Genomic DNA, 27348 nt, shown 5'->3' on the forward strand with positions numbered 1-27348 from the left:
ACTTACCGTCAGGACCGGGAGCTGCTGCTCGTCTTTGCGAAGGAATGCGGCTGCTATCAGCGCCGCTGTGTCGCTGTAGGGATGGATGTCTGACAGACGTTTTGGGGAAAAGATGTCAGGACTGCGTGTTCTCTTTTTATTAAACAACTGTGAGTATTTGCAGCGGATGATACGGAGCTCTTTTGAACCCGATGACGTGTAATGTAATTGGGGAACGCTAAGCTAACATCGGCTACAGAAGCTAGCTAGCGCTGAGCCAAGGGATAACGTTACCTTTTAGCTAGGGTAACAGTAGGTAGTAACCCAGGCTGCCTCATCACTCTTTAAAGGCTGCGTTGACCTTGATATCCCATGCAGGTTGGTTTACTTTCCTAATATTAATCACGGTAAAACACTCTTAACACGAGCGTATGGGGAACTGTTTGGGAGCTAATGCTAGCTAACGGCAAGTGGAATATTCGCACAAAAAGCCGAATTGGTGAACTGCGTTGTTGGTACAGCATTTCTCAGCCGGGCTTTGCATTGGTTTGTGCTTCTGTTGAACACCGGGCTGATAATGTCATGTGAGGGCGTCCCGAAGCTGGGACTGATGGTGATTAAAGTAATGCTTTCCTGGAAAAAGTAGCGCTTCCCTTTAGGGGTTTGCAGGATTATGGAGACGTGTTCTGAAACCCAGCTGCAGCTCGCATGTATCAGTAATTTTGCTCTTATATTTTCCTTGCACATAAACGAGCCGACTGCTAATTCATTGTCAATGGACCCAGTGTAAAGAGAGTCAGCTGACATCACCATCATCTTGCCTTGGCTTTCGCATCCCATTTGCTCCCTAAATGCGTCTTTAGAGGAAATGCACAAAACTAACAAGCAGCTGAACACGCAGATGGATGTTGAGACGCTTTCAAACAAAATTACCAAGAAAAAAGTTCGAAAATATAAGCAAAGACCAGAGAAATACTTTGCCAAATTGTTTTAATTAGCAATTAACCGATTAGTCGATTAATCGTTTCGATAATCGATGACGAAACATCCGGTTTAAAAGAGGTCAGCACCACAGCTGACCTTCAGTCTTCAGGGGATGCTTTCTACATTTAGAAAAAAACAAACATATATATCAGTTTGTTGGTTTTACTTGAATGAAATGGAAAATAAGAGCCTGAATAGTTTGAATCCTTCGCCTCCACATCAAAGCCAGCCAGAAGTTAAGCCTCACTCTTTGTGTGCAAATGAGGCAGAAGAGCTAATCATAAGGAGAGTTATCAGGAAGCCGGTGTATAGGCATTGTCCTGCTGCTGTGGGAGGTGTTGCAGGGTGACTGTATCTCTGCTGTGAGGAATATTTCTTCCCATGCTGGCTTCAGGTGTATCATTCAGCCTCCTCTGTGCTTTATGAGCCGTTATAATCCTTAAACGACCTGTGGTTGAATGCACGCTCAGTTTAATAGAAAAGATCAGACCATACCTGACCCAACATGCCCCCCCAGCTCCTGTTGCAGGCCATGGTCATCTCCCACCTTGACTCCTGCAATGCTCTCCTAACTGTTCTCCTAACTGGTCTCCTAACTGTTCTCCTAACTGGTTTCCTAACTGGTTTCCTAACTGGTTTCCTAACTGGTTTCCTAACTGGTCTCCTAACTGGTCTCCTAACTGGTCTCCTAACTGGTCTCCTAACTGGTCTCCTAACTGGTTTCCTAACTGGTCTCCTAACTGGTCTCCTAACTGGTCTCCTAACTGGTCTCCTAACTGGTTTCCTAACTGGTCTCCTAACTGGTTTCCTAACTGTTCTCCTAACTGTTCTCCTAACTGTTCTCCTAACTGTTCTCCTAACTGGTCTCCTAACTGGTCTCCTAACTGTTCTCCTAACTGTTCTCCTAACTGTTCTCCTAACTGTTCTCCTAACTGTTCTCCTAACTGTTTTCCTAACTGTTTTCCTAACTGTTTTCCTAACTGTTTTCCTAACTGGTCTCCTAACTGGTCTCCTAACTGGTCTCCTAACTGGTCTCCTAACTGGTCTCCTAACTGGTCTCCTAACTGGTCTCCTAACTGTTTTCCTAACTGGTCTCCTAACTGGTCTCCTAACTGGTTTCCTAACTGGTTTCCTAACTGGTTTCCTAACTGGTTTCCTAACTGGTCTCCTAACTGGTCTCCTAACTGGTCTCCTAACTGGTCTCCTAACTGGTCTCCTAACTGGTTTCCTAACTGATCTCCAGCCTGTGAAACCTCTGCAGATGGTCCAGAACGCGGCGGTGCGTCTGGTCTTGGATCAGCCTAAAAGAACACGCCCCCCCTCTGTTCATTGAGCTCCTCTGGCTGCCCTTAGCCGCCCGCATCAGATCCAAGTCCCTGATGTTAGCTACAAAGAGCTTAATGGAGCGGCTCCATCTACTTGAATGCTCTTGCAAAGGCTTCTGTCCCAACTGGGTCCCTCCGTTGGTCCCAGGATTGTCGTCTAGCAGCTCCTACACCACGCCTAAGACAATCCAAACTCTGTTCATGTGTCGTCCCACGATGGTGGAATGACCTACCGAGCGCTACCAGAACAGGGGCGTCCCTGTCTATCTTCAAGAAGCTCCTGAAAACCCAGCTCTTCAGAGAGCATCTCCTATCCCAGCACTTACCTTGTACTTCCCTCCCCCCTCTATCTCTGCACTTTATCTTTCTGCTCTTCCTTCTATGCCTGCACCCTATCTCTACTCTGTCCCCTCTGACAGAGTCGGACTCCTGGGTTCCTTCTATGGAGCTTATTGTTAGCTTATTGTTAGCTTTTTGTTAGCTTATTGTTAGCTTTATATAGCTGTTATATCTTCATTTGTAAGTCGCTTTGGATAAAAGCAGCTGATAAATACAGAAACAGAAACAAAAGCAAAATCCGACGTGCAGGATTCTGAATTTTGTGCCCGAAACGATTGGCTGTGTTTTCGTATTTTGTGAAACCCGAGAAGGATCCTGACAGCCGGGCTTTCTCTGTGATTTATTTAACTCGGGTCCTCTTTAGGCTGCATAAAATGAGCAGTTTGAGTCATCAAAGCACAAATCAGCTGCGTGATTGGCTGAGAGAAAGTCATTTCAGGGAAAAGCACAGAATGTGAGCAGAGTTATAATTAGAAGCATTTTTGTTATTAATAACCTGCAGTTTGTTGGTTTTACAGATGAGTCTCATGACAAGATGGTGATCATCTTCACCCCCGACTGGGAAGCAAGAAGCGCTCGTCACATTTAGGAGGAGGTTCTCTGAGGTCATTCGAGCGGATAGTTCTTCCAGGCATGGACCTGTGACTTCCTCAGGCAGCAGGAATACAGCGCTACACTTTTCCTTCCCTTAGCACGTGTGGAGTTGTCGGGTTGAGTCTCGCTCTTTCGCCGCCGCCGAAGCCTCAAAATGTTTTCGGCTCTGAAGAAGCTGGTGGGATCTGAGCCGGGGCAGCTCAGGGACAAGAACATCCCCGCCGGCCTGCAGTCCATGAACCAAAGTCTGCAGAGGCGCTTCGCCAAAGGAGTGCAGTACAACAGTAAGAGAAGTGCCACATGTGTGCAGCTTTTACCCCAATCTGCTTCATGACAGCTTCAATGCGTTTCTCCCCTCAGTGAAAATCGTTATCCGAGGAGACAGAAACACCGGAAAGAGCACTTTATGGCATCGACTGCAGGGCAAGAAGTTTGTGGAGGACTACATTCCCACTCAGGAGATCCAAGTCACAAGTATTCACTGGAATTACAAAAGTAAGTGGAGCCGTGTGTGAGTTACTCTCTGAGGGTTTCTGTTGGCCTCCTGTTTGACTTCTTCTGTTTGTGCCTGCTGCTTTATTTCAGTGGCTCCATATCAAGGTAAAGAAGCAGCCTTAAGATGTGGTTTTAGAGTAGGTCTGTGGGTATTTGGGTTAGTTCCTCCTCCCCAGAACAGGCTTTTCTCACCACTTAGTGTTTTAGATCCAGAGCCCCGGCAGCCTGTGGTTTGGTTTCCTTCTGCTTCGTGAGCTTTGATGATGACGGATCCTGTCTCTGTTTGTCTCAGCTACTGACGACGTGGTGAAGGTGGAGGTGTGGGACGTGGTAGACAAAGGTGAGTGTTGGCCTTGGAGGCTGAGTTCATGATGAGATGTTTTTCTGAGCCTCCTGCTGCAGGATTTCCAGACCTCAGAGACGCTTGTCTGGTCTGCTTCTTTGTACCCGTGTTGATGTTGTCTTTCTTGCACCTTTCCTGCACTCATCTAAGGCCAAAAATATCCTCTTCCTGAAGGTGTAGGTGAGCTACTGTAGAGTGTAGAGTGTCGCTTGTGTGCTGTGGCCCCGCCTCCTCCCACTCTTATCTGAAAGCCAATCCTCTGAAGGTTTGGCTTTGCTCACTGTGTGGCTACATCTGGCTGCTTTTGCTGCTGTGTTTAGAGCCTGAACATCTGCACCGTGTGACTTACCGCCAGCAGCGTGTTAAAAGTACCCTGCTAGATGCTTTTCCCATAAGAAAAGTGTTTAACCTGCTGTGCTTGCTTTACTCATCTCAAACTAATATAAAGACCAAACAAAGCTGTGCATGAAGCTATTTTTATTTTCTGTTTTTTTTTCAGGCAAAGGCAAACGGCGCGGGGACAATTTGAAACTGGAGAATGAGCCACAAGAGGTGATTATCACATGGCTGTCATGTGTTTGGGCTCACGAGTATGTGGGGGGGTTATTCTAAGTGTTTTCTTTCATAATGGTGATGTTAATGTGTGTTGTTTCAGTCTGATGAGGTGGCCCTGGATGCAGAATTCCTCGATGTTTACAAGAACTGCAACGGGGTCATCATGATGTTCGACATCACCAAGCAGTGGTGAGAGTCCTGGTTGTGCTGCAGCGTGCACGGGCAGAGGAGGGGTCAGCGTGCCTGCTGTGCAAGAGGCTGACTGAGGCTGAAAGAGGCTGACTGAGGCTGAAAGAGGCTGAAAGAGGCTGACTGAGTCTGACTGAGTCTGAAAGAGGCTGACTGAGGCTGACTGAGTCTGACTGAGTCTGACTGAGTCTGACTGAGTCTGACTGAGTCTGACTGAGTCTGACTGAGTCTGACTGAGTCTGACTGAGGCTGACTGAGGCTGACTGAGGCTGAAAGAGGCTGACTGAGTCTGACTGAGTCTGACTGAGTCTGACTGAGGCTGAAAGAGGCTGACTGAGTCTGACTGAGTCTGACTGAGTCTGACTGAGTCTGACTGAGTCTGACTGAGGCTGACTGAGGCTGACTGAGGCTGACTGAGGCTGACTGAGTCTGACTGAGGCTGAAAGAGGCTGACTGAGTCTGACTGAGTCTGACTGAGGCTGACTGAGGCTGACTGAGTCTGACTGAGTCTGACTGAGGCTGAAAGAGGCTGACTGAGGCTGAAAGAGGCTGACTGAGTCTGACTGAGTCTGACTGAGGCTGACTGAGGCTGAAAGAGGCTGACTGAGTCTGACTGAGTCTGACTGAGGCTGACTGAGGCTGACTGAGGCTGACTGAGTCTGACTGAGTCTGACTGAGTCTGAAAGAGGCTGACTGAGGCTGAAAGAGGCTGACTGAGGCTGACTGAGGCTGACTGAGGCTGACTGAGGCTGACTGAGGCTGACTGAGGCTGAATGAAGCTGACTCTCTCATGTTATCGGTTGGTTCATCCTCAGGAAACAAGGTGGACATTTTTCTAGGTGTTTGAATGAGTGTCCCCATCAGGTTCAGGGCCGTATCCTCAGGTATTCTGGATATTTTTTGAATTATTCTCTTGTTCAGTACATGCAGACGAAGTATTTATAGCAGGCAGTAAAATAAAATGCCAAATCTGACAATTATTAATTTCAGAAAAACGTTAGACTTTATTATAACTTAAAAATGACATTTAAGAGTGTCAGCTGGGAAATTCACTCCTGAGCTGAAGGTTCCCTCCATTAGCTGTATAGCTTCTTCCTGTTTGGATGTAACATGCAGCCGTCTCCCACCCGCTGAGGTCAGAGGTCAATAGGCTCTTTTGCATATCAGCCGCGAGTCATTGGCCGCTTTAATGTGTGGAAGCACACACGAGGTGGGTCTGTTTTGCCTCTTTAACTCCCTCCTTTGCTGGTGCATCAGCGGCGGATCAACCCAACCCAGACTTCCCCCGATAACCCCCCCGTGACCTGAGGCCCCACGAAGGCACATGAGTCCCAGCCGTGAAAGAGGCTCCTTCACACTCAGATGTCAGGGATTCGATTTATTCAAAGAAAACAAACTTCAGATCAACACAGTCCCACCGTGGTCAGTTTGGATGAAAGTTCCTAATTGCAACTGTTTTTCCCACCGGAGGGAGTCATGGTAACGTGTAACTGTGACATCATGCTCCACCTGAGCGCATCACATCTGGTTCTGAAAGCAGCACACAAACATCCAGCCGAGTGGCACCACAGGCTCCGAACCCGACTCTGAACCAGTTCTTTCTGTATCTGCAGTCAAAGCTCTGGCTCCAGTCCAGAAAAGCTGGTTCTGATCGACTCCAACAGGACCGGGGGGGGGGGGGGGGGGGGGGGGGGGCGGGGTTGGACCAACCAAAGCATGGAACAGGTTATGGTGGAAAATACCGAGCCGGGTCAACACAAGCAGCCACGCTGCCCAATGTGCTGCAGAAGGTGTCCACGGTTTCCCTTTTTTAACCAAATGATTGCACCTTGTTAATATTCTCGAGTGTTTGGGTCTCTCTTGGGCTCAGGGATTACTTTACTGAGGCTGCTGTTTGCACACCACACATATTGTACTCAGTTACTTATGTTAAGCTTTATTTTATCTTATTTGTCTATTTCATTGAGTACTTTCCCCCTTGTTCCATAACTGTTGCACAGCAGCTTCCCTCAGGAGAAATAAAGCCTCTTGAACCTTGAAACGGCGCAGAAATCCAATCTGCTGCAGGATTCGTAGATGCTGCACAGTGTTTGGAGGCCTTGGTGTTGAAAACTGCATTTTTAAGACCTCACTTTTCAGCGAAAATGCTAGAAATGCTGTAAGAAGTGCAGATAAACTGCCCTCAGAAATCCTGAGCTCTGAGGTGCATCGTATCCATTTCACTGCGCCTCGGTTCTCAGACACAGGACACCGGTGTGCTTTGTGAAAAGGCCGAAGAGTAATCTAACCCGTTTGCCTGTAAATCCAAGTTAGTGTTGGCTTGTTTTACCCTCACAGCCTTCTCTTTCAGCTCCTTCTGCTTCCAGCTTCCTTCACTCACCCACAGATCTGTGTTGCATTGTGATTCTGTGGATTGCAGGACGTTTAACTACATCCTGAAGGAGCTGCCCAAAGTGCCCACCCACGTGCCGGTGTGTGTCCTGGGAAACCACCGGGACATGGGGGAGCATCGCGTCATTCTGCCTGACGACATCAGAGACCTTATTGCAGGACTCAACCGGTAAATATCAAGTTTAGTGGAAATACCCAGAATCCAGATTCATTTGATCCACTTTAAGTCCTTATTTACATGACTTTATAATGTTCTTCCTGTTTTAAATTCCTCATTCATTCTGTCCACCATAATCGATCAAAAACGCATGAAAACTGCTGCTTTTCTGGCTTTTTGTACATGTTGAAACAGAGGAGACACATTCAAAGTGACTTATCCCCAGTCAGGCCATCTGTTTCAGTTCCAGTGCCGACAAACGATGCCTGAACTCAAACATCTTCCTGCTGGGACGTCTGTCTGTGGGGCAGATCGATGGTTTTCAGGGGTTTTAAAGTGGAAATGTGCCATCTTACTTTGTGCACCCGCATCAGTGAACATCGTGCTTCTGTTCGCCTCAGCTGGACCTGAACTTGACTTAATTAATCATACCTGTCCTTCACAGGCCGATGGGCTCATCTTACATCCACTATGCTGAGTCCTCTATGAAGAATGGGTTTGGCTTGAAGTACCTGCACAGGTTTTTCAACATCCCCTTCCTTCAGCTCCAGGTGATTTATTTCCCCGTGCACTGGGTCGTAACCACGCTTCTCCACTGGTTGCTGCATGTTTATCTGAATGCTGTGTGTGTGAACAGAGAGAAACCCTCCTGAGGCAGCTGGAGACCAACCAGCTGGACATCGACGCCACCCTGGAGGAGCTCTCAGTCCAGCAGGAAACCGAGGATCAGAACTATGAGATGTACTGTCTTTCCCTTCCTCTCAGCCACCAGAGGCACTTTTTATCTGTTTAGCATTTTGTGTGTGTGCACTCGTATCCTTTTTGAGGGAAAACACACGCCAGCTGTTGAATTTTACACACATTTATCAAGCTCTGAGTACATGTCCTCCAGTTTTCTCCCTTAAGAATTCCCAAATACTTAATTTATATGCATAATTTATAACTGTTCTGATCTGAAATGCGACCTCACCGGTTTCACTCCACAGTTTCCACCTCAGCAGAGTTTACCCTCCACCACCTGAGACAGTTTATTCTGATTTCTGCAGCTTCCTGGAGAATCTGGAGTCCCGCAGTAAGGGCTTTGGCTCCCCGGGTCCAGCCAATGGTCAGAGCCCCTCTTCTGGCTCCCAGTCCCCCATCGTTCCTCCCAGCGGGGCCTCCACAGGCAGCTCCAGCCCCAGCACCCCGCAGCCCCCCATACCCCCCCAGGTGCTTCCTCAATCCCCATCTGTATCTGCTTCCTCGCCTCCACCTGCGCCAGCAGCGGTGGCTGCAGCAGCCTCGCCCACAGCCGAGATGAAGCCACCGGCTCAGTCTCCGGAGCACCAACAGTCCTCGGCTGCATCTGGGGGGCCCGGCCCCCAGAAACGCGGTTTCATCTCTCGCTGGTTTGGCTCGTCTCCAGCCGCCGACGCTGCTGCTTCTGCTCCAGGTGAGGCTCTTATACTCGTTACTGAAGTGGAAAAGGGTGTTTAAAGCTGCGGGGACAGGGCAGGACCGACCATAGAAGAAGAAGAAGGCTCCACCTCTTTGATTATACCCTGACATCTGTTTTTATCTTTGAACAAACATGGCTGTGTGTCCACAGTGAGAAAAAGGGCTGTGTCATTACCCGTTTGGCTCACATCTGGGCTCCAGTCAGCATTTCCACAGCTGAGTCCAGCTGAGCATCAGAGTTAGCATTAGTGTAGCTAATGAGGCTAACCCCACATGCTATCTAACCCACCTGGCTAAAGGTTCTGAATGGTTCTGATATTTTTAATCAGTCTCCATCATATCTGTCCAACTGCCATCAGTATTATTGCTAATATCATGCTGTTGTTGGTCCTGTCGACGTGTGACGCCACATAGCTTCTTAACTTCCCTGAGGGAACCTCCCAGATGGACCAGTAAAGTTCTATCTAATCTAATCTGTTACATAATGCCTTCTACCGAGAAGCGAGTGATGAAATTCAGTTGATCTATTGATGGAGCGAATGACATAATCCATTACGTAAAAGTGCACGCCCGCTTATTGCTGCAAAGCACCGAGCTCCCAGAGAGGAGGAGGACTAAATGCATCAGGAGGAGTTGCAAAGTCGGGGGTAAAACTGACACCAAAAGGCCATCGTTCTCCCAAACGGTTTCATTCGGCAGCTCACCTTTTTCTCCACGACTCCTTCTTTCTATAGAAGCCTCGAGGCCTCCCTTCGAAGTAAAGATGAGTAAATATTCACATAGTTGAGGCCTGCTCAGTAACGCCGTTGTTACCTGAACACAAAGTGAAAAATAGAGCGACTTCAGGCTGCTCCAAACATGGAAATGGAGCCAGAGTGAACTTCACTGCACTCTGGCAGCTGGTGGGGATGTTAATGTGAGTGAGTCTGGAAATGTGAAGGCGTCACATTGCAAATATAGTGATGAGTAATGACTAAAGGAATATTACTGTAGGTACAGGATGCTGCCAAAAGTGTTCGCTCATCTGCCTTTACACGCATATTAAGCCAAATAACATCCCATTCTTAATCCAGGGGGTTTAATATGACCTCAGCTCACCCTTTGCTGCTATAACAGCTTCAACTCTTCAGCTTTCCACAAGGTTCAGGAGTGTTTATGGGAGGTTTTGACCTTTATTCCAGAAGCCTGGCTCTCAGTCTCTGCTCTAATTCATCCCAAAGGTGTTCCATCGGGCTGAGGTCAGGTTCTTCCACACCAGACTGGCTCATCCAGGTCTTTATGGACCTTGCTTTGTGCTCTGGTGCGCAGCCATGTTGGAGCAGGAAGGGTCCATCCCCAAACTGTTTCCACAGAGTTGGGAACATGAAATGGTCCAAAATCTCTTGGTATCTGAAGTATTCAGAGTTCCTTTCACTGGAACTAAGGGGCCAAGCCCAGCTCCTGAAGAACAGCCCCACACCATAATCCCCCCTCCACCAAACTTTACACTCTGCACGATGCAGTCAGACCAGTACCGTTTCCCTGGCAACCGCCAAACCCGGACTCCTCCATCAGGTTGTTAGATGGAGAAGTGTGATTCGTCCCTCCAGAGGAGGCGTCTCCACTGCTGTAGAGTCCAGCGGCGGCAGCTTTACTCCACTGCATCCGACGCTTTGCATTGCCCCTGGTGATGTGTGGCTTGGATGCAGTTACCATGGAAACCCACTCCATGAAGCTCTCTATGCTCTGTTCTTGAGCTGATCTGAAGCCACGTGAAGGTTGGAGGTCTGTAGCGATCGACTCTGCAGAAAGTCGGCGACCTCTGACCCCGCTCTGTCATCTTACCTGTCCGACCACTTCCTGCTGAGCTGCTGTCGTTCCCAATCTCTTCCACTCTGTTATAACACCACCGACAGCTGACTGGAATATTTAGCAGCGAGGAAAGTTCACGGCTGGACTTGTTGCACAGGTGGCATTATTACAGGCTTTCCAATAAAGCTGAATTCATTTCGATGTTTTTCTGTTTCTGGTATCAGACAATAAGTCCAAAATAGAGACTGAAATGCTGCCTGTTAGAATGAAACTTTCCACAGCAGATTTCCTGAAGAAGTGCCCGTAAACAGCAGGTTTGGTTTGGCCTCGGCTGGATTTACACATCAAATGAGCCTCGTAACTAACCTGCAGTTAGTTCCAGTTCCAGTCACACTTCTGGGACTGTTCTTGCATTAGAAAAAACTAAAATCGAATCATCAGATAAACATAAATGCTGCAGCGACGCGAAGAGTTGTTGCATCCTGTGTGCCTGATCGAGATCTTCTCTTTAATCCACCATATCTCCTTCATTTCCTGTCCTCAGATACAATAAATACAGTTTAAACGCTACGAAACCCCGTTACTGAGCTCATTAGAAGTGTTTCCAGGTAAGCTGTGCAAAAGAATAGATGCATGAAGGCTTCCATGTCTGAAGGAGAGAAACTGGGCTGAAATAATCACATTAATATGATAAAAACCTTTTATTGTCCTTGTTTTTTCACTCAGTTCCTCATGAAATCTTAAGTTGGAGTCACTTAAAAAAGTCACTGCTGTAAAATCATCCGAGTTATTCCACAATAATGTGGTTTTTATTTGAAATGATGGGCCGCACATGCCTTTAAAGTCGTGTTTCTCTGCCAGATTAAACCGTAACTGAGACTCAGGCAGTAAAGTCGTCCCATGATTGGAGACTTAGCGCTTGAGAAATGCGGCGTTTGAAAGGATCAGAGGACCGGCTGGTGCAGGAATGTCATGTGAGTGCTCTCTTTCACAGGAGTTTCTGTTAGCAGGACAAACGCGCCGCAGTGCACCGATGGGAGCTGTTTAACGTGGACTTTTTGGGATTGTTGCTCATAAAACTGCCCCCATGTTTTCCTCAGAGGACCCCCCCGCCCCGGTGTGTCCTTCGAAGGTGCAGAGTGTGGATGATTTCGTGCCAGATGAAGGACTGGACAGGAGCTTCCTGGAGGACAGCCTGCCCTCCAAAAGCAGGGTGCCCCAGCCTGCAGCGGCTCCAGCTGTGGACAGCGACAGGTGAGGCTGGTGGTTGACGGGTTACAGGTTAGATTTAACCTCATAAGTTCATTTATAACACCTTTTTATGCATTTAGAAGGCTGCAGATGTACTGTGGCTCTGGTTTCAGTTACCTTACAGCAGCAGACCCTCAGTTAACTTTACATTGATGTTCCTTCACGGTGCATCTGCATCAATTCAATTCAACTTTATTTATAAAGCGCCAGATTACAACAATCGTCATCTCAAGGCACTTAAATAATATAGTCCAATTCAATTCGTTATAATCATAACCCAATGAAATGGATTAGAAAATAATCCAATTAATTCATATGGAGCCAATTCAAAAATAATATCCGAGCTAAGGAAACCAACAGATTGGACCGAAATGTGTCTTCAGTCCAATCTCCCGTCCTGAGCCTGAGGGACTGTGGAAAGGAACGACTCCCTTTAACAGGAAGAAACCTCTGGCAGAACCAGAACCAGGAAGAAACCTCTGGCAGAACCAGAACCAGGAAGAAACCTCTGGCAGAACCAGAACCAGGAAGGAACCTCTGGCAGAACCAGAACCAGGAAGAAACCTCTGGCAGAACCAGAACCAGGAAGAAACCTCTGGCAGAACCAGGAAGAAACCTCTGGCAGAACCAGACTCAGGAAGAAACCTCTGGCAGAACCAGAACCAGGAAGAAACCTCTGGCAGAACCAGAACCAGGAAGAAACCTCTGGCAGAACCAGGAAGAAACCTCTGGCAGAACCAGACTCAGGAAGAAACCTCTGGCAGAACCAGACTCAGGAAGAAACCTCTGGCAGAACCAGACTCAGGAAGAAACCTCTGGCAGAACCAGACTCAGGGAGAAACCTCTTGCAGAACCAGAACCAGGAAGAAACCTCTGGCAGAACCAGGAAGAAACCTCTGGCAGAACCAGAACCAGGAAGAAACCTCTGGCAGAACCAGAACCAGGAAGAAACCTCTGGCAGAACCAGAACCAGGAAGAAACCTCTGGCAGAACCAGAACCAGGAAGAAACCTCTGGCAGAACCAGACTCAGGAAGAAACCTCTGGCAGAACCAGACTCAGGAAGAAACCTCTGGCAGAACCAGACTCAGGAAGAAACCTCTGGCAGAACCAGACTCAGGAAGAAACCTCTGGCAGAACCAGACTCAGGAAGAAACCTCTGGCAGAACCAGACTCAGGGAGAAACCTCTTGCAGAACCAGAACCAGGAAGAAACCTCTGGCAGAACCAGGAAGAAACCTCTGGCAGAACCAGGAAGAAACCTCTGGCAGAACCAGAACCAGGAAGAAACCTCTGGCAGAACCAGGAAGAAACCTCTGGCAGAACCAGAACCAGGAAGAAACCTCTGGCAGAACCAGACTCAGGAAGAAACCTCTGGCAGAACCAGACTCAGGGAGAAACCTCTTGCAGAACCAGAACCAGGAAGAAACCTCTGGCAGAACCAGAACCAGGAAGAAACCTCTGGCAGAACCAGAACCAGGAAGAAACCTCTGGCAGAACCAGAACCAGGAAGAAACCTCTGGCAGAACCAGACTCAGGAAGAAACCTCTGGCAGAACCAGAACCAGGAAGAAACCTCTGGCAGAACCAGACTCAGGAAGAAACCTCTTGCAGAACCAGAACCAGGAAGAAACCTCTGGCAGAACCAGGAAGAAACCTCTGGCAGAACCAGGAAGAAACCTCTGGCAGAACCAGAACCAGGAAGAAACCTCTGGCAGAACCAGGAAGAAACCTCTGGCAGAACCAGACTCAGGAAGAAACCTCTGGCAGAACCAGACTCAGGAAGAAACCTCTGGCAGAACCAGACTCAGGAAGAAACCTCTGGCAGAACCAGACTCAGGAAGAAACCTCTGGCAGAACCAGAACCAGGAAGAAACCTCTGGCAGAACCAGACTCAGGAAGAAACCTCTGGCAGAACCAGACTCAGGGAGAAACCTCTTGCAGAACCAGAACCAGGAAGAAACCTCTGGCAGAACCAGGAAGAAACCTCTGGCAGAACCAGGAAGAAACCTCTGGCAGAACCAGAACCAGGAAGAAACCTCTGGCAGAACCAGAACCAGGAAGAAACCTCTGGCAGAACCAGGAAGAAACCTCTGGCAGAACCAGAACCAGGAAGAAACCTCTGGCAGAACCAGACTCAGGAAGAAACCTCTGGCAGAACCAGACTCAGGAAGAAACCTCTGGCAGAACCAGACTCAGGAAGAAACCTCTGGCAGAACCAGACTCAGGAAGAAACCTCTGGCAGAACCAGACTCAGGAAGAAACCTCTGGCAGAACCAGACTCAGGAAGAAACCTCTGGCAGAACCAGAACCAGGAAGAAACCTCTGGCAGAACCAGACTCAGGAAGAAACCTCTGGCAGAACCAGAACCAGGAAGAAACCTCTGGCAGAACCAGAACCAGGAAGGTTCCATCCGCCTGGACCAGCTGGGGTTTGAGAAGACAGAAAAGAGGGAAAAGAGGGGGAAAAACACCATAACGCCATTCAAAGGATACCTGCTGGAACAGGGAAACACAAGTTAATAACCACAATAATGTCACAGGGACATAAAATCATTTGAGAAATTAAACAGGGGGAAAAAGAGAGCAAAGGAGGAAAAGTGTGACAGATGAGCTCCCCCAGCAGTCTGAGCCTATAGCAGCTTAACTATGGGATGTTTCAGGATTTGCTCCTATTTGGGCGAAGTTGATGCGCTGCTGATGCTATTTTGCGGTGCCGGACTGATGGAGCGTTGAGCTTCCTGTGTTTGGAAGCTCCTGATGATGTCTTTTTGACATTTCTGATGCACCATAATATGAAAATGCTGTTGCTCGTCTTCTCTTTCCGTCGCAGTGATGGTGAGGACAGAGGGAACCCAATGGTGTCTGGTTTCCAGGATGAGCTCGATCCCGATGACACAGAACCCAGCCTCCCCCCGGTGAAGACCACGCCCCCCAGTAAAGATGTCACCCTAACCAGTGACGAGGAGGAGTTGGAACGAGCCGCCCCCACAATCCTGCAGGACCAAGACCTGGACAGTGAGCCTGAGCTGAAAGCGTACGTTTGGTTCCTGTCCTGCAGCTTTTTCCTCTCAATACATGATAATAATATGATGTAATGATAAATATAATGATAATAAGGTTTGTGTAGGGACTCATCTACTCTGTAATCTGTTGCTTTTATGCTTCAGACCACAGATTTCTGACACTCTTTCGCAGATTTAGCTTTAACTTTCTGTGCTAATCGTCTGATTTCAGTTCCTCTTTCTTGTTGAGCTGCATCTCTTTGCTCTGCCACCGTCTTTCCTGGCAGGAATCGATAGAGATAGAGCCACTGCCTGCTTCTCTGTGCACGTTATTCCTGCAGTTAGTCTAACCTTAAACCTAACGTCAGTCTGAAACACAGTTTTCCATCACAGAAGTGGTTCTGAGGTCCTTTGCTTACATTTCTCACAGAACGCCTTAAATCGGGTGGTAACTGAGTCATATTTCCACTCAAAATGAAGTGTAAAGACGATAAAAGCCCAAAGTGGCTGAGCTGTGACGTCACGTTGGTGTAAAACCTAACAAAGTGCACACACCGGGCCGCTTGTTCTCCGTCCGTTTAATCTCACACACGTGAGCAACATGTTTCCACGTCTTGGTCACGCCGGCGTTTCTAACCTTTAACAGCCAATGTGAGGACAATCAGCGCTTTTTATGTGATAGAAAGCTAAACAAAGGTGTAAACCACAGGTTTTTGTCTTTATTTCACTGTATAAAAGCCTTTTTCTGTTGCCTCTCTATGCAAGAACAGGTTCTGGGCTGCTGATACCTGTCAACTTTGAATAAATCCTTTGAAATGTGTGGCAGATCCTGTAGAATTCAGTACTAACGGACATATTCAACACTTCTGATGAGCTTCGCCTGTGCTGCTGATCACTTTTTGTGGGGATATATACAGATTATTATGACTTGTTATTCTGTCGCTCTGGTCTCATCTTGTGTTGTTTTTCTTTGTCTTATTTCCATGTTCAGCAAACTCTCGGATAAGAATCTTGTGTATTTATATGATTTATATGTATTTTATATGATTTTATATGATTTATATGTATTTTATATGCATTTTATATGATTTTATATGATTTTATATGATTTATATGTATTTTATATGCATTTTATATGATTTTATATGTATTTATATGATTTTATATGATTTATATGTATTTTATATGCATTTATATGATTTTATATGTATTTATATGATTTTATATGATTTATATGTATTTATATGATGTGTATTTTGTCTGGAAGCTAACCGGTGAACAACATGACAGCAGCTTTCTGTATTTAAGCCACTGATCCCCCCCCATCTCCCCGTTTTCAGGCCTGTGATCCACCTCACAAAGCCAAAGATGACCCCTAAAGCTCCAGAGCCCAGAAGCCAGAGCACTGCACCCATCTCCCTCACTTTAACTCCTGCAGCAGATCCACCAGCTCGACTAGCAGGCAAGAAGAAGGGAGGCGCCCTCAAGGCCGAGGACTCGGACACCGACCCCGAGGCGCCGGTGGCCCAGCAGATGCTGTCGTTCATCATGGACGACCCCGACTTTGAGTCTGAAGCGTCTGACACACCAAAAATCGTAACGGTAAAGTAGAACAGACGCAGCCTCGATCTACGGCTGTGTTTCTGCATGGATAGAAGTTGGCTCAAGTTGCTCAAGAGATGAAAAGGTTGGAAAGATGGCGAACCCCAGATGTGCACATCAGGTTGTGCATGATGTGCACATCCATCAGTTACTGGAGCACAATCACAAGCTTTTCTTACATATTCAGGCCTCCTGTGGTGTCCCCTTGGTCCTGTTTATCAGGCCCAAGCCCCGTCTCCTCTGAGGCTGCTGAGCTCGGCACCTTTTCCCAAGCAGCCTCAAGTATTTGCTGGACCATAAACCAGATGTTTCATCTCTGCTTCAGCCGCTCGGCACCTTTATCTGGGGATGGGAAGGTCTTCGGAGGCAGAGACCGACCTCTGCAGACTCGTATCAGCCTTTAAATGGCCTCTAAAATATGCCAATTCAAGCTTTCCGCTTCATCCAGATATTTAATTATTGGAATGTGTTGCACTCAGACTTCCTTTAACCCCACTTCAGAGCATTTCTGAGATCAGTTCTCCATTCTTACACAACTGGTCAACAGCTTCCTGCATTCAGCTAAGGAAGAAATGATTACCTTCTCCTTGAAACATGTGTGAGAGCTGCACACTTCTCCCTGACAACAGAGGAACCTGCAGCCAGGCATTCATTCCTAAGCCCTGAGCAGCAGTTTTTATCATCTTTATTTACTGATAAAGTTTAAAGAGAGTGAAGAAAGGCCTGATTTAATGAGTTAATGTCAACACTCATGGCTTCTAAACCATCAGCATGTCTGTTCATCCCAACTTCTCCCCTTGAGGATGTTGATTAATACCTTGATCAGGTCAGCCTGATTAGCCTGATTCTAATTAAAGTTGGCTTTAATTAGAACATTAATTAAAAGGCCCACCCTTGACCCTGCTGTTTTAGCCAAATATACACTAACCTCTTGCTAGTTTAGCTCAGACTGGTCTGTATGAAACGTTTAAGGCTGGATTTAGAGCCCACCGTGCTATTGAAGCTGTAAATGACCTCATAAATGCCTCTAATAATGGGTCAGCGTCTCAGTGCTGCCTTTGACATTGTCCACCACAGGATTGTATAAAGGCTGCTGCTTTGAACTGGTTTAACTTTTATTATTCACATACCAGAATTAAAGAATAGCATCTGTCTCAGTGCAGCTTCTTTTTACATTCCTGTACATTTAGAATAGATTTCAGAGCCCTGAATTATCTCTCTTATCTCACCTGAGAGAGCACTTTGCTCTCAGACAGCTTGTTTTGTTCTTTATACTCTATTTTTTCTCTGTAAACCACTTTGAAATGTTGGTAAAAGTGCGACGTTCAGTCAGATCCTTATCGTATGAATCTGAATTAGCTCTAATTCCAACACTGTGCCGTTTTCTTTCACTCAGGATACATTTCCAGTTAGAGACGAGCTTCTGTCCGATCTGTCAGACGATGACATGCATTTAGCCAAGGTGCCGGAACCGCTGAAACCCACTGTGATCTCCTTCAAACCCAAGGATGATACGGACCTGTTTGGCCTGGGACTCCAGGAAGATCCTGCAGCAGCGAAGGACAGCAGTGAGGACCAGGAAGGTCAGGCTTTTGTGGAGTTAGATTTAAATTTTATGAGAATAAACAGGAATATCCACAAATGAGCCGTGGCTGTCGTTCTGAAGCAGGACTTAACACTGGTTACACCGGCTGGGAACCAGGTTACACCGGCTGGGAACCAGGTTAAACTGGCTGGGAACCAGGTTAAACTGGCTGGGAACCAGGTTACACCGGCTGGGAACCAGGTTACACCGGCCGCTGGGAACCAGGTTACACCGGCCGCTGGGAACCAGGTTACACCGGCCGCTGGGAACCAGGTTACACCGGCCGCTGGGAACCATGTTACACCGGCCGCTGGGAACCATGTTACACCGGCCGCTGGGAACCATGTTACACCGGCCGCTGGGAACCAGGTTACACCGGCCGCTATTAACCAGGTTACACTGGCCGCTGGGAACCAGGTTACACTGGCCGCTGTTAACCAGGTTACACTGGCTGCTATTAACCAGGTTACACCGGCCGCTGGGAACCAGGTTACACCGGCCGCTGGGAACCAGGTTACACTGGCCGCTGGGAACCAGGTTACACTGGCCGCTGGGAACCAGGTTACACTGGCCGCTGTTAACCAGGTTACACTGGCTGCTATTAACCAGGTTACACCGGCCGCTGGGAACCAGGTTACACCGGCCGCTGGGAACCAGGTTACACTGGCCGCTGGGAACCAGGTTACACTGGCTGCTATTAACCAGGTTACACCGGCCGCTGGGAACCATGTTACACCGGCCGCTGGGAACCATGTTACACCGGCCGCTGGGAACCAGGTTACACTGGCCGCTGGGAACCAGGTTACACTGGCTGCTATTAACCAGGTTACACCGGCCGCTGGGAACCAGGTTACACCGGCCGCTGGGAACCAGGTTACACTGGCCGCTGGGAACCAGGTTACACTGGCCGCTGTTAACCAGGTTACACCGGCCGCTGGGAACCAGGTTACACCGGCCGCTGGGAACCAGGTTACACTGGCCGCTGTTAACCATGTTACACCGGCCGCTGGGAACCATGTTACACCGGCCGCTGGGAACCAGGTTACACTGGCCGCTGGGAACCAGGTTACACCGGCCGCTGTTAACCAGGTTACACTGGCTGCTATTAACCAGGTTACACCGGCCGCTGGGAACCAGGTTACACCGGCCGCTGGGAACCAGGTTACACTGGCCGCTGGGAACCAGGTTACACTGGCCGCTGGGAACCAGGTTACACTGGCCGCTGGGAACCAGGTTACACTGGCCGCTGTTAACCAGGTTACACTGGCTGCTATTAACCAGGTTACACTGGCCGCTGTTAAACAGGTTACACTGGCTGCTATTAACCAGGTTACACCGGCCGCTGGGAACCAGGTTACACCGGCCGCTGGGAACCAGGTTACACCGGCCGCTGGGAACCAGGTTACACTGGCCGCTGTTAACCAGGTTACACTGGCTGCTATTAACCAGGTTACACCGGCCGCTGGGAACCAGGTTACACCGGCCGCTGGGAACCAGGTTACACTGGCCGCTGGGAACCAGGTTACACTGGCCGCTGGGAACCAGGTTACACTGGCCGCTGGGAACCAGGTTACACTGGCCGCTGTTAACCAGGTTACACTGGCTGCTATTAACCAGGTTACACTGGCCGCTGTTAACCAGGTTACACTGGCTGCTATTAACCAGGTTACACCGGCCGCTGGGAACCAGGTTACACCGGCCGCTGGGAACCAGGTTACACTGGCCGCTGGGAACCAGGTTACACTGGCCGCTGTTAACCAGGTTACACCGGCCGCTGGGAACCAGGTTACACCGGCCGCTGGGAACCAGGTTACACTGGCCGCTGTTAACCATGTTACACCGGCCGCTGGGAACCATGTTACACCGGCCGCTGGGAACCAGGTTACACTGGCCGCTGGGAACCAGGTTACACTGGCCGCTGTTAACCAGGTTACACTGGCTGCTATTAACCAGGTTACACCGGCCGCTGGGAACCAGGTTACACCGGCCGCTGGGAACCAGGTTACACTGGCCGCTGTTAACCAGGTTACACCGGCCGCTGGGAACCAGGTTACACCGGCCGCTGGGAACCAGGTTACACCGGCCGCTGGGAACCAGGTTACACCGGCCGCTGGGAACCAGGTTACACCGGACGCTGGGAACCAGGTTACACCGGCCGCTGGGAACCAGGTTACACCGGCCGCTGGGAACCAGGTTACACTGGCCGCTATTAACCAGGTTACACCGGCCGCTGGGAACCAGGTTACACTGGGAGCTATTAACCAGGTTACACCGGCCGCTGGGAACCAGGTTACACCGGCCGCTGTGAACCAGGTTACACCGGCCGCTATTAACCAGGTTACACCGGCCGCTGGGAACCAGGTTACACCGGCCACTGGGAACCAGGTTACACTGGGAGCTATTAACCAGGTTACACTGGCCGCTGGGAACCAGGTTACACTGGCCGCTGGGAACCAGGTTACACTGGCCGCTGGGAACCAGGTTACACTGGCTGCTATTAACCAGGTTACACCGGCCGCTGGGAACCAGGTTACACCGGCCGCTGGGAACCAGGTTACACTGGCCGCTGGGAACCAGGTTACACTGGCCGCTGGGAACCAGGTTACACTGGCCGCTGGGAACCAGGTTACACTGGCCGCTGGGAACCAGGTTACACTGGCCGCTGTTAACCAGGTTACACCGGCCGCTGGGAACCAGGTTACACCGGCCGCTGGGAACCAGGTTACACCGGCCGCTGGGAACCAGGTTACACCGGCCGCTGGGAACCAGGTTACACTGGCCGCTGTTAACCATGTTACACCGGCCGCTGGGAACCATGTTACACCGGCCGCTGGGAACCATGTTACACTGGCCGCTGGGAACCAGGTTACACTGGCCGCTGTTAACCAGGTTACACTGGCTGCTATTAACCAGGTTACACCGGCCGCTGGGAACCAGGTTACACCGGCCGCTGGGAACCAGGTTACACTGGCCGCTGGGAACCAGGTTACACTGGCCGCTGGGAACCAGGTTACACTGGCCGCTGTTAACCAGGTTACACCGGCCGCTGGGAACCAGGTTACACCGGCCGCTGGGAACCAGGTTACACCGGCCGCTGGGAACCAGGTTACACCGGCCGCTGGGAACCAGGTTACACTGGCCGCTATTAACCAGGTTACACTGGCCGCTATTAACCAGGTTACACCGGCCGCTGGGAACCAGGTTACACCGGCCGCTGGGAACCAGGTTACACTGGCCGCTATTAACCAGGTTACACCGGCCGCTGGGAACCAGGTTACACTGGGAGCTATTAACCAGGTTACACCGGCCGCTGGGAACCAGGTTACACCGGCCGCTGGGAACCAGGTTACACTGGGAGCTATTAACCAGGTTACACTGGGAGCTATTAACCAGGTTACACTGGCCGCTGGGAACCAGGTTACACCGGCCGCTGGGAACCAGGTTACACCGGCCGCTGGGAACCAGGTTACACTGGGAGCTATTAACCAGGTTACACTGGGAGCTATTAACCAGGTTACACTGGCCGCTGGGAACCAGGTTACACTGGCCGCTATTAACCAGGTTACACCGGCCGCTGGGAACCAGGTTACACCGGCCGCTGGGAACCAGGTTACACCGGCCGCTATTAACCAGGTTACACCGGCCGCTGGGAACCAGGTTACACTGGCTGCTGTGAACCAGGTTACACCGGCCGCTATTAACCAGGTTACACCGGCCGCTGGGAACCAGGTTACACTGGGAGCTATTAACCAGGTTACACTGGCCGCTGGGAACCAGGTTACACTGGCCGCTGGGAACCAGGTTACACTGGCTGCTGTTAACCAGGTTACACTGGCTGCTGGGAACCGGGTTACACTGGCCGCTGGGAACCGGGTTACACTGGCTGCTGTTAACCAGGTTACACTGGCTCTGTTTCATGTTTGCTGCCGGCTTATCATACATCAAACCTTCACTTTATCTCAGCTGGACTGTTTTCAACAGAAACTTAACAAGATAAACACTTTATTTCAAAGAGTTTATAATATATTCAGTTGTATTAACTGCAGCAGCCTTTATCTTAAAATACCACCATAACTTAATTGGCTGTGATCACATGGCTGTGATCTGACCAATGACGGTGCTGATGCCAGCTTCCTTTTTAATAGCACACTCAAATGCAAAGCTACGCAGCCTCTGTTCAAGCAAATGATTCATGAGATGTGGGATCCATGTTTGGCAGCTTGTAGACTGACCTCCGGTGCAAACTGAAGCGTGTGGAGCTGCTCACATGTGATCCGATCAGCTGATGTTCCCAGGACTTCATCTGTCAGCTGCTCCTGTCTGTAGACTGATGCATGTGTCTCATCCTCTTTCAGAAAAAGAAAGCAAACACTCCTCCAAAGAGAAGAAGAAGAAGAAGAAGAAGAGCAAGGAGGTAAAATAGCAGTGAATAGGGCTTCATGATCTGTTCAGAAGCCAATGAGATGGAGTCACGATCCAAACCTTCTTCCCACAGATTCATCTGAGCTGTTGAGTAGGTCTGAATGTGGTTGCCTGGATACAAACATTTAGGTTTGCAGGAAGCTAAGCTGGTCGTAGCTGAATTAGAGTGACAGAATCTGCACGTTTTCTTGGTCCACCTTCAGCTTTGATGCCAGTATTCTGTCACTGGCATCCTTTGGATGAGCAGGTGCAGCGTGTTAGTTTCAGTCCAGAGTCTGAGCACCGCAGGAAGTCCTCTCCAACACTGTGGGGTTAAACTCTGGACTGAATGATGCCTCGTTCTCCTCCCTCATTCAGTCCGGTTACATGAGCGCCATCGGGTCGGATTAACGGCTAAATTACAATTACAAAGACTTACAAACTACACGGACGCAGCTTCATCTCGCTCTGGAGCTCTGGAGCATTGTTTAAAGTATGCTCACATATTTCAGTCACTGACTTGACAGCAGGAATTGTTTTCAGTCAAAAGTTAACTGGTGAATGAGAAGCTGTAATAAAACAGAAGGTTTTATAACTCATCTGATCCTCCTAAAGTCTTAAAATGAGGTAAACACAACCTCAGATGAGCAGCAACACGTGACATGTTGCACTCAGCGTCATCGGGTCGGATTAAAGGCTAAATTACAATAAGACTGAGTTATTCAGCTCATGGAGACGCCTTAATCTGACAGGAAATGGATCGGATCGGGTTAAGACCCGAGATAACTCGATCCAAAGTAGACGACAGTGGATCGGATCGAGCCTTCTGCACATGCTCCAGATTTTTTCACGCCATCGTCACCCTGAAGTCGAAGGAGACGATATACCGGAAGCAGCCAAAGGGGCGGGGCTTATATGAATAGCAACTAGCAGATATATATAATAATCCATCCATACATCGGTTCCCTCTTTCACCATGGATCGTACTCTGGGCAGCCTTCTTTGTGTTTCTTTGTGTTTGCGCTCTGCCGTTTTCCGCCGTTTTTCCACCTTTTTTTTCGCCTTTTTTCCGCCTTCAGAATCCAGATCGGCCCTAATTGGCTGTCGTCGTGTCGCATCACTGCTCATTTGCATAAAGTTGAGCCTTTCTCAACTCTTGAAGCTCACAACGCGCCGCTCACAAGGCCAGTTTACATTGAAAATGAACGGCAGCTGGCCGCCCACGCTGCTTTTGGTGTGAGCCCCGGTTAATCTGACAGGAAATGGATCGGATCGGGTTAAGACCATCTGTGCCATAACCAGCTCATCACAGATGGAGAGGGACGCAGCTTCATCTCGCTCTGCGTTCGCCATCTTTCTGAATGCCTGAGTTTGTTGTTGTTGGTGGTGAAGACGCCAACAGGAAGTGGCTCTATTAGCGATAGCTGAAATGGGGACAGCGCCACCTATGGTACCGGGGTATGACATGCTTTGTGCCAGTGATTCCATTCATTCACCGCCATATATCCAAGGATAATTACCCTCAGATAAGGACCCAACTGTAGCTGTAATCCAGTTAATCTCAGCATGTGGACCCTCTGAGTGTAAAGTGCAGTTGGTCCATAGCAGGCTTTGACTTTCAGCTGATCTCTGTTCATTAGCAGGTCTCTGTAGTTCATACAGTGCATTAGGCCAAGCTGAGGACATTTATTCAACATGTTATTACAACAATTTCTCATTTGCTTTATGGTTTCCAGTTAAACAACTGAAGAAACGAGTCCTCTCCTCCTTTGTCACAGCTACGAGGCGACTTAGATGTCCCTCAATATTTGGCATGTGGGGAAAAAAGAGGAGACAGTAGCTGTAATCCAGTTAATCTCACCATTTAGACCCACTGACAGTTTTAGCCTGGTTAAACACTTTCTGAACCTAAACCGGACCCATTTGCATAGTTAATTCTGTCTTTATTTAGCTGTAAATACTTAAATGTCTTTAAATATTTCACTTTTCTTTCAGGAGGATGAGAAGAGCAAGAAAAAGCATAAACACAAGAAAAAGGACAAGGATGAGGGTGCAGCAGGAGATGACAAGGAGAAGAAGAAGAAGAAACCTCGCTCCAAGAAAACCGAAGTGGATGAACTGGAGGACTTTCTCGGCGGGGGAACAGGATCGGTCAAAAGAGAAGACGGCGATTACGAAGAACTATAAAAGCTCCTTTTCCATCTGGAGCTGCAGCTCTGCAGCCGGTGGAGGGATCGATTTACAGAAAGCCCCTCGTTCCTCAACATGTGTGTGCATAAAGCAGCATTTCCAAGCCATGCACGACCGACCGTACCCAGGTAAAGAAACCACGGACTCCTACCTGTGCGCTCCCATCTGAGCTGCTGCCATTTCCATTCCAACCAATGAGACGAGGCCAGAGCACCCACCCGTGACTCTGTGCTGCGTCTGAAGATGGATTTGATCCCGGTGTGGCCACAGATCGGCTCTTTGTACTTTGACATGATTGAAAACGTTGATTTAAGGTTCGATACAAGCTGTGATTGACCCGCTCCGTATCAGCTGCTGTAAATATGTCGTCGGAACGTGTTTTAATGGCCAGCATGCTCAAAGTGATGACTGCCTCCATCGTGGTGTTCTGTCTTTTCTTTCCTACTCGTTGGTTTAAACGGTTAATGATAGATTCAGTCTTGTGTTTGATTATGAAGACAGTTTTTTTCACTCCACACTAAGTCTGCTTCCTTCTCCCTTCCTCTCGTCTTTGTCCAACCTTCTGATTGTTTCTCACCCATCAAACGCCTCCCAAACGGAGACATCTGTGCAGCTCCCAGAAGAAAGCCTTCTGCTGATTTCACACATGCCACCGAGACTCTTTCTGTGCCGGTTCTGCTCCGATGATCTGTAACCAACATTTCTGCAGAACCTGTTCAGAGGATTTCTGCAGCTGCAAACAAATCGTTGTCTCAAAAAGGAAGAAAAATCTGCCATTAACAGCTGGACAGGAAGAAAAATCTGCCATTAACAGCTGGACAGGTAGAAAAATCTGCCATTAACAGCTGGACAGGTAGAAAAATCTGCCATTAACAGCTGGACAGGTAGAAAAATCTGCCATTAACAGCTTGACAGGAAGAAAAATCTGCCATTAACAGCTGGACAGGTAGAAAAATCTGCCATTAACAGCTGGACAGGTAGAAAAATCTGCCATTAACAGCTGGACAGGTAGAAAAATCTGCCATTAACAGCTGGACAGGTAGAAAAATCTGCCATTAACAGCTGGACAGGTAGAAAAATCTGCCATTAACAGCTGGACAGGTAGAAAAATCTGCCATTAACAGCTGGACAGGTAGAAAAATCTGCCATTAACAGCTGGACAGGTAGAAAAATCTGCCATTAACAGCTGGACAGGTAGGAGTTGAGCTGCTGAGAAAAGAAAAGAAGCCGGGCTCTTCCAGGCTTCAGTTCGCTGTGGTACCAGGCGGTACCAGGCGGTACGCCTGAGTACAAAGTGGCTATTATGAGTTTCCAGCAGGGTTTTATTTCAGAAGCACCTGAATATGATTTTATACCGGCTGAAGCTGTGGCTGCATCAGACGCCAACAGCTGCCGATTCTCTCCGACCAATCGTCTGCCTCAGAGTAGAGTTTGGCTCGGCTCGGCTCGGCTTGCTCTGAACCTTGCATGAGATAATTCTATCAAGAGTGGAAAATCAAAAATAGCACCATACCATGCAATGGAAAAACCACGTGAGCGCGAGCGTGTGATCGGGCTGCAGACTTACTTCCTGGATACGGTTTCATAACCTGCTCGATGAGCTCATCCAGAGGTGGTGTGGAGTCGGCCTCATGCTGTCTTTCCCCATCAAAACTCTCCTCCGGTTCCCTGCAATTGCCTTAATGAAAGTTCCTTCTAAGGGAAAGATGTGCAGCTGTCTCCGTGGAGCATTTTAAGTGTTCTTACTGTAAGTTCTTAGCTAACTCCGGTGGGTGTGGAACGATGTCTTGGCCTTTTATTGCTTGATCTGCAGCATCCCTGAAGGCCTGTTATGAGATTGCAGTGAAACGGTACATTTATTTGTTTGATTCTCATTGAACAGCAGTTCTTTTAAAGGACAATGTGGAGATTTTTCCCTGTTTTATCCTCCTGTTATTTATTGTTTGCATTTGTATTGTTGCGAAACTTCAGGGTTTTCCTCCTCGTGTGACGTTGGCTGTCCTCAAACTCATGCAACTTTCTATGGCTCATAGTTTCTGAACTTCCTCCTGTAGTGCACGGTCCAGCTGTGCACTGTGCAGCTTTTTAAGGACACAGACCTGCTAAACACCACCTTTTCATCCTGAATTACCTGCTTGTGATCGACTGAGATGCATCTTCCGTAACTCGCATCAACACGTTCCAAACAGGTAAAACATCTGGTGTGTATTTTAGATTTCATACAGTTTTCCATTTCTCACATGCAGACACTCAGTTGGTTTACAAAGAAATAATGTTTGATATTCCAAAGTTGAAACTATGCAGCATTAATCCTGAATACTGTGCTCTGTTTGTCTCATTTAAGGATAAATGCTGAGAAACAGTTTCAAGCAAAGCATGAGACTTAAATGTACAGCAAGAAAAGAATGTATAAAGTATATAAATGAGTATATATCTATGTATATGTATGTAGATATATATGCTTGAAGAGCTTTGTTCCAAAATGTTCCTCAACCCGTGGAAGCAATATTTGCTGAAATCTGAAAAATAAAAGGAAGTTCATCGTCATTCCTCAGAGTGATACGCACTTTAGAAACATCTGTATTTCAAGTATTCATTTCCAAACGGATGTTCAACATTTTGGAATAAAGCCCTTCGTTTATTTTTCACCCCATGACATGCTCCATCTTTACACTATGTGTGAGTTTGCTTCTGTTTGGTTTGTCCAATAAATGCAAACTTATTTCTTCATAAAAACGAA

The 27348-nt window shown here is 48.4% G+C and overlaps 1 protein-coding gene across 2 annotated transcripts; it reads left to right on the top strand.

Annotated features, from left to right (window-relative positions):
- On the top strand, positions 1–27348 carry rabl6b (RAB, member RAS oncogene family-like 6b). 2 transcript variants are annotated; one of them, XM_072387191.1, is made up of 17 exons: positions 1–149; positions 3146–3505; positions 3582–3716; positions 4009–4056; positions 4210–4239; positions 4559–4611; positions 4715–4803; positions 7223–7363; positions 7797–7902; positions 7989–8092; positions 8398–8783; positions 11680–11833; positions 14659–14862; positions 16171–16432; positions 17829–18015; positions 22373–22431; positions 24414–27348. In XM_072387191.1, exons 2-17 carry the CDS (start codon positions 3376–3378, stop codon positions 24603–24605), a joined length of 2280 nt encoding a protein of 759 aa, XP_072243292.1. In that variant the 5' UTR covers positions 1–149; positions 3146–3375; the 3' UTR covers positions 24606–27348. The 2 variants fall into 2 exon arrangements, with proteins under 2 accessions (XP_072243292.1, XP_072243293.1); XM_072387192.1 differs by lacking the exon at positions 4210–4239.

This window comes from Leuresthes tenuis, unplaced genomic scaffold (genome assembly GCF_036924035.1).
Source record: "Leuresthes tenuis unplaced genomic scaffold, fLeuTen1.0.hap1 SCAF_6, whole genome shotgun sequence".
In the NCBI taxonomy this organism is placed as follows: domain Eukaryota; kingdom Metazoa; phylum Chordata; class Actinopteri; order Atheriniformes; family Atherinopsidae; genus Leuresthes; species Leuresthes tenuis.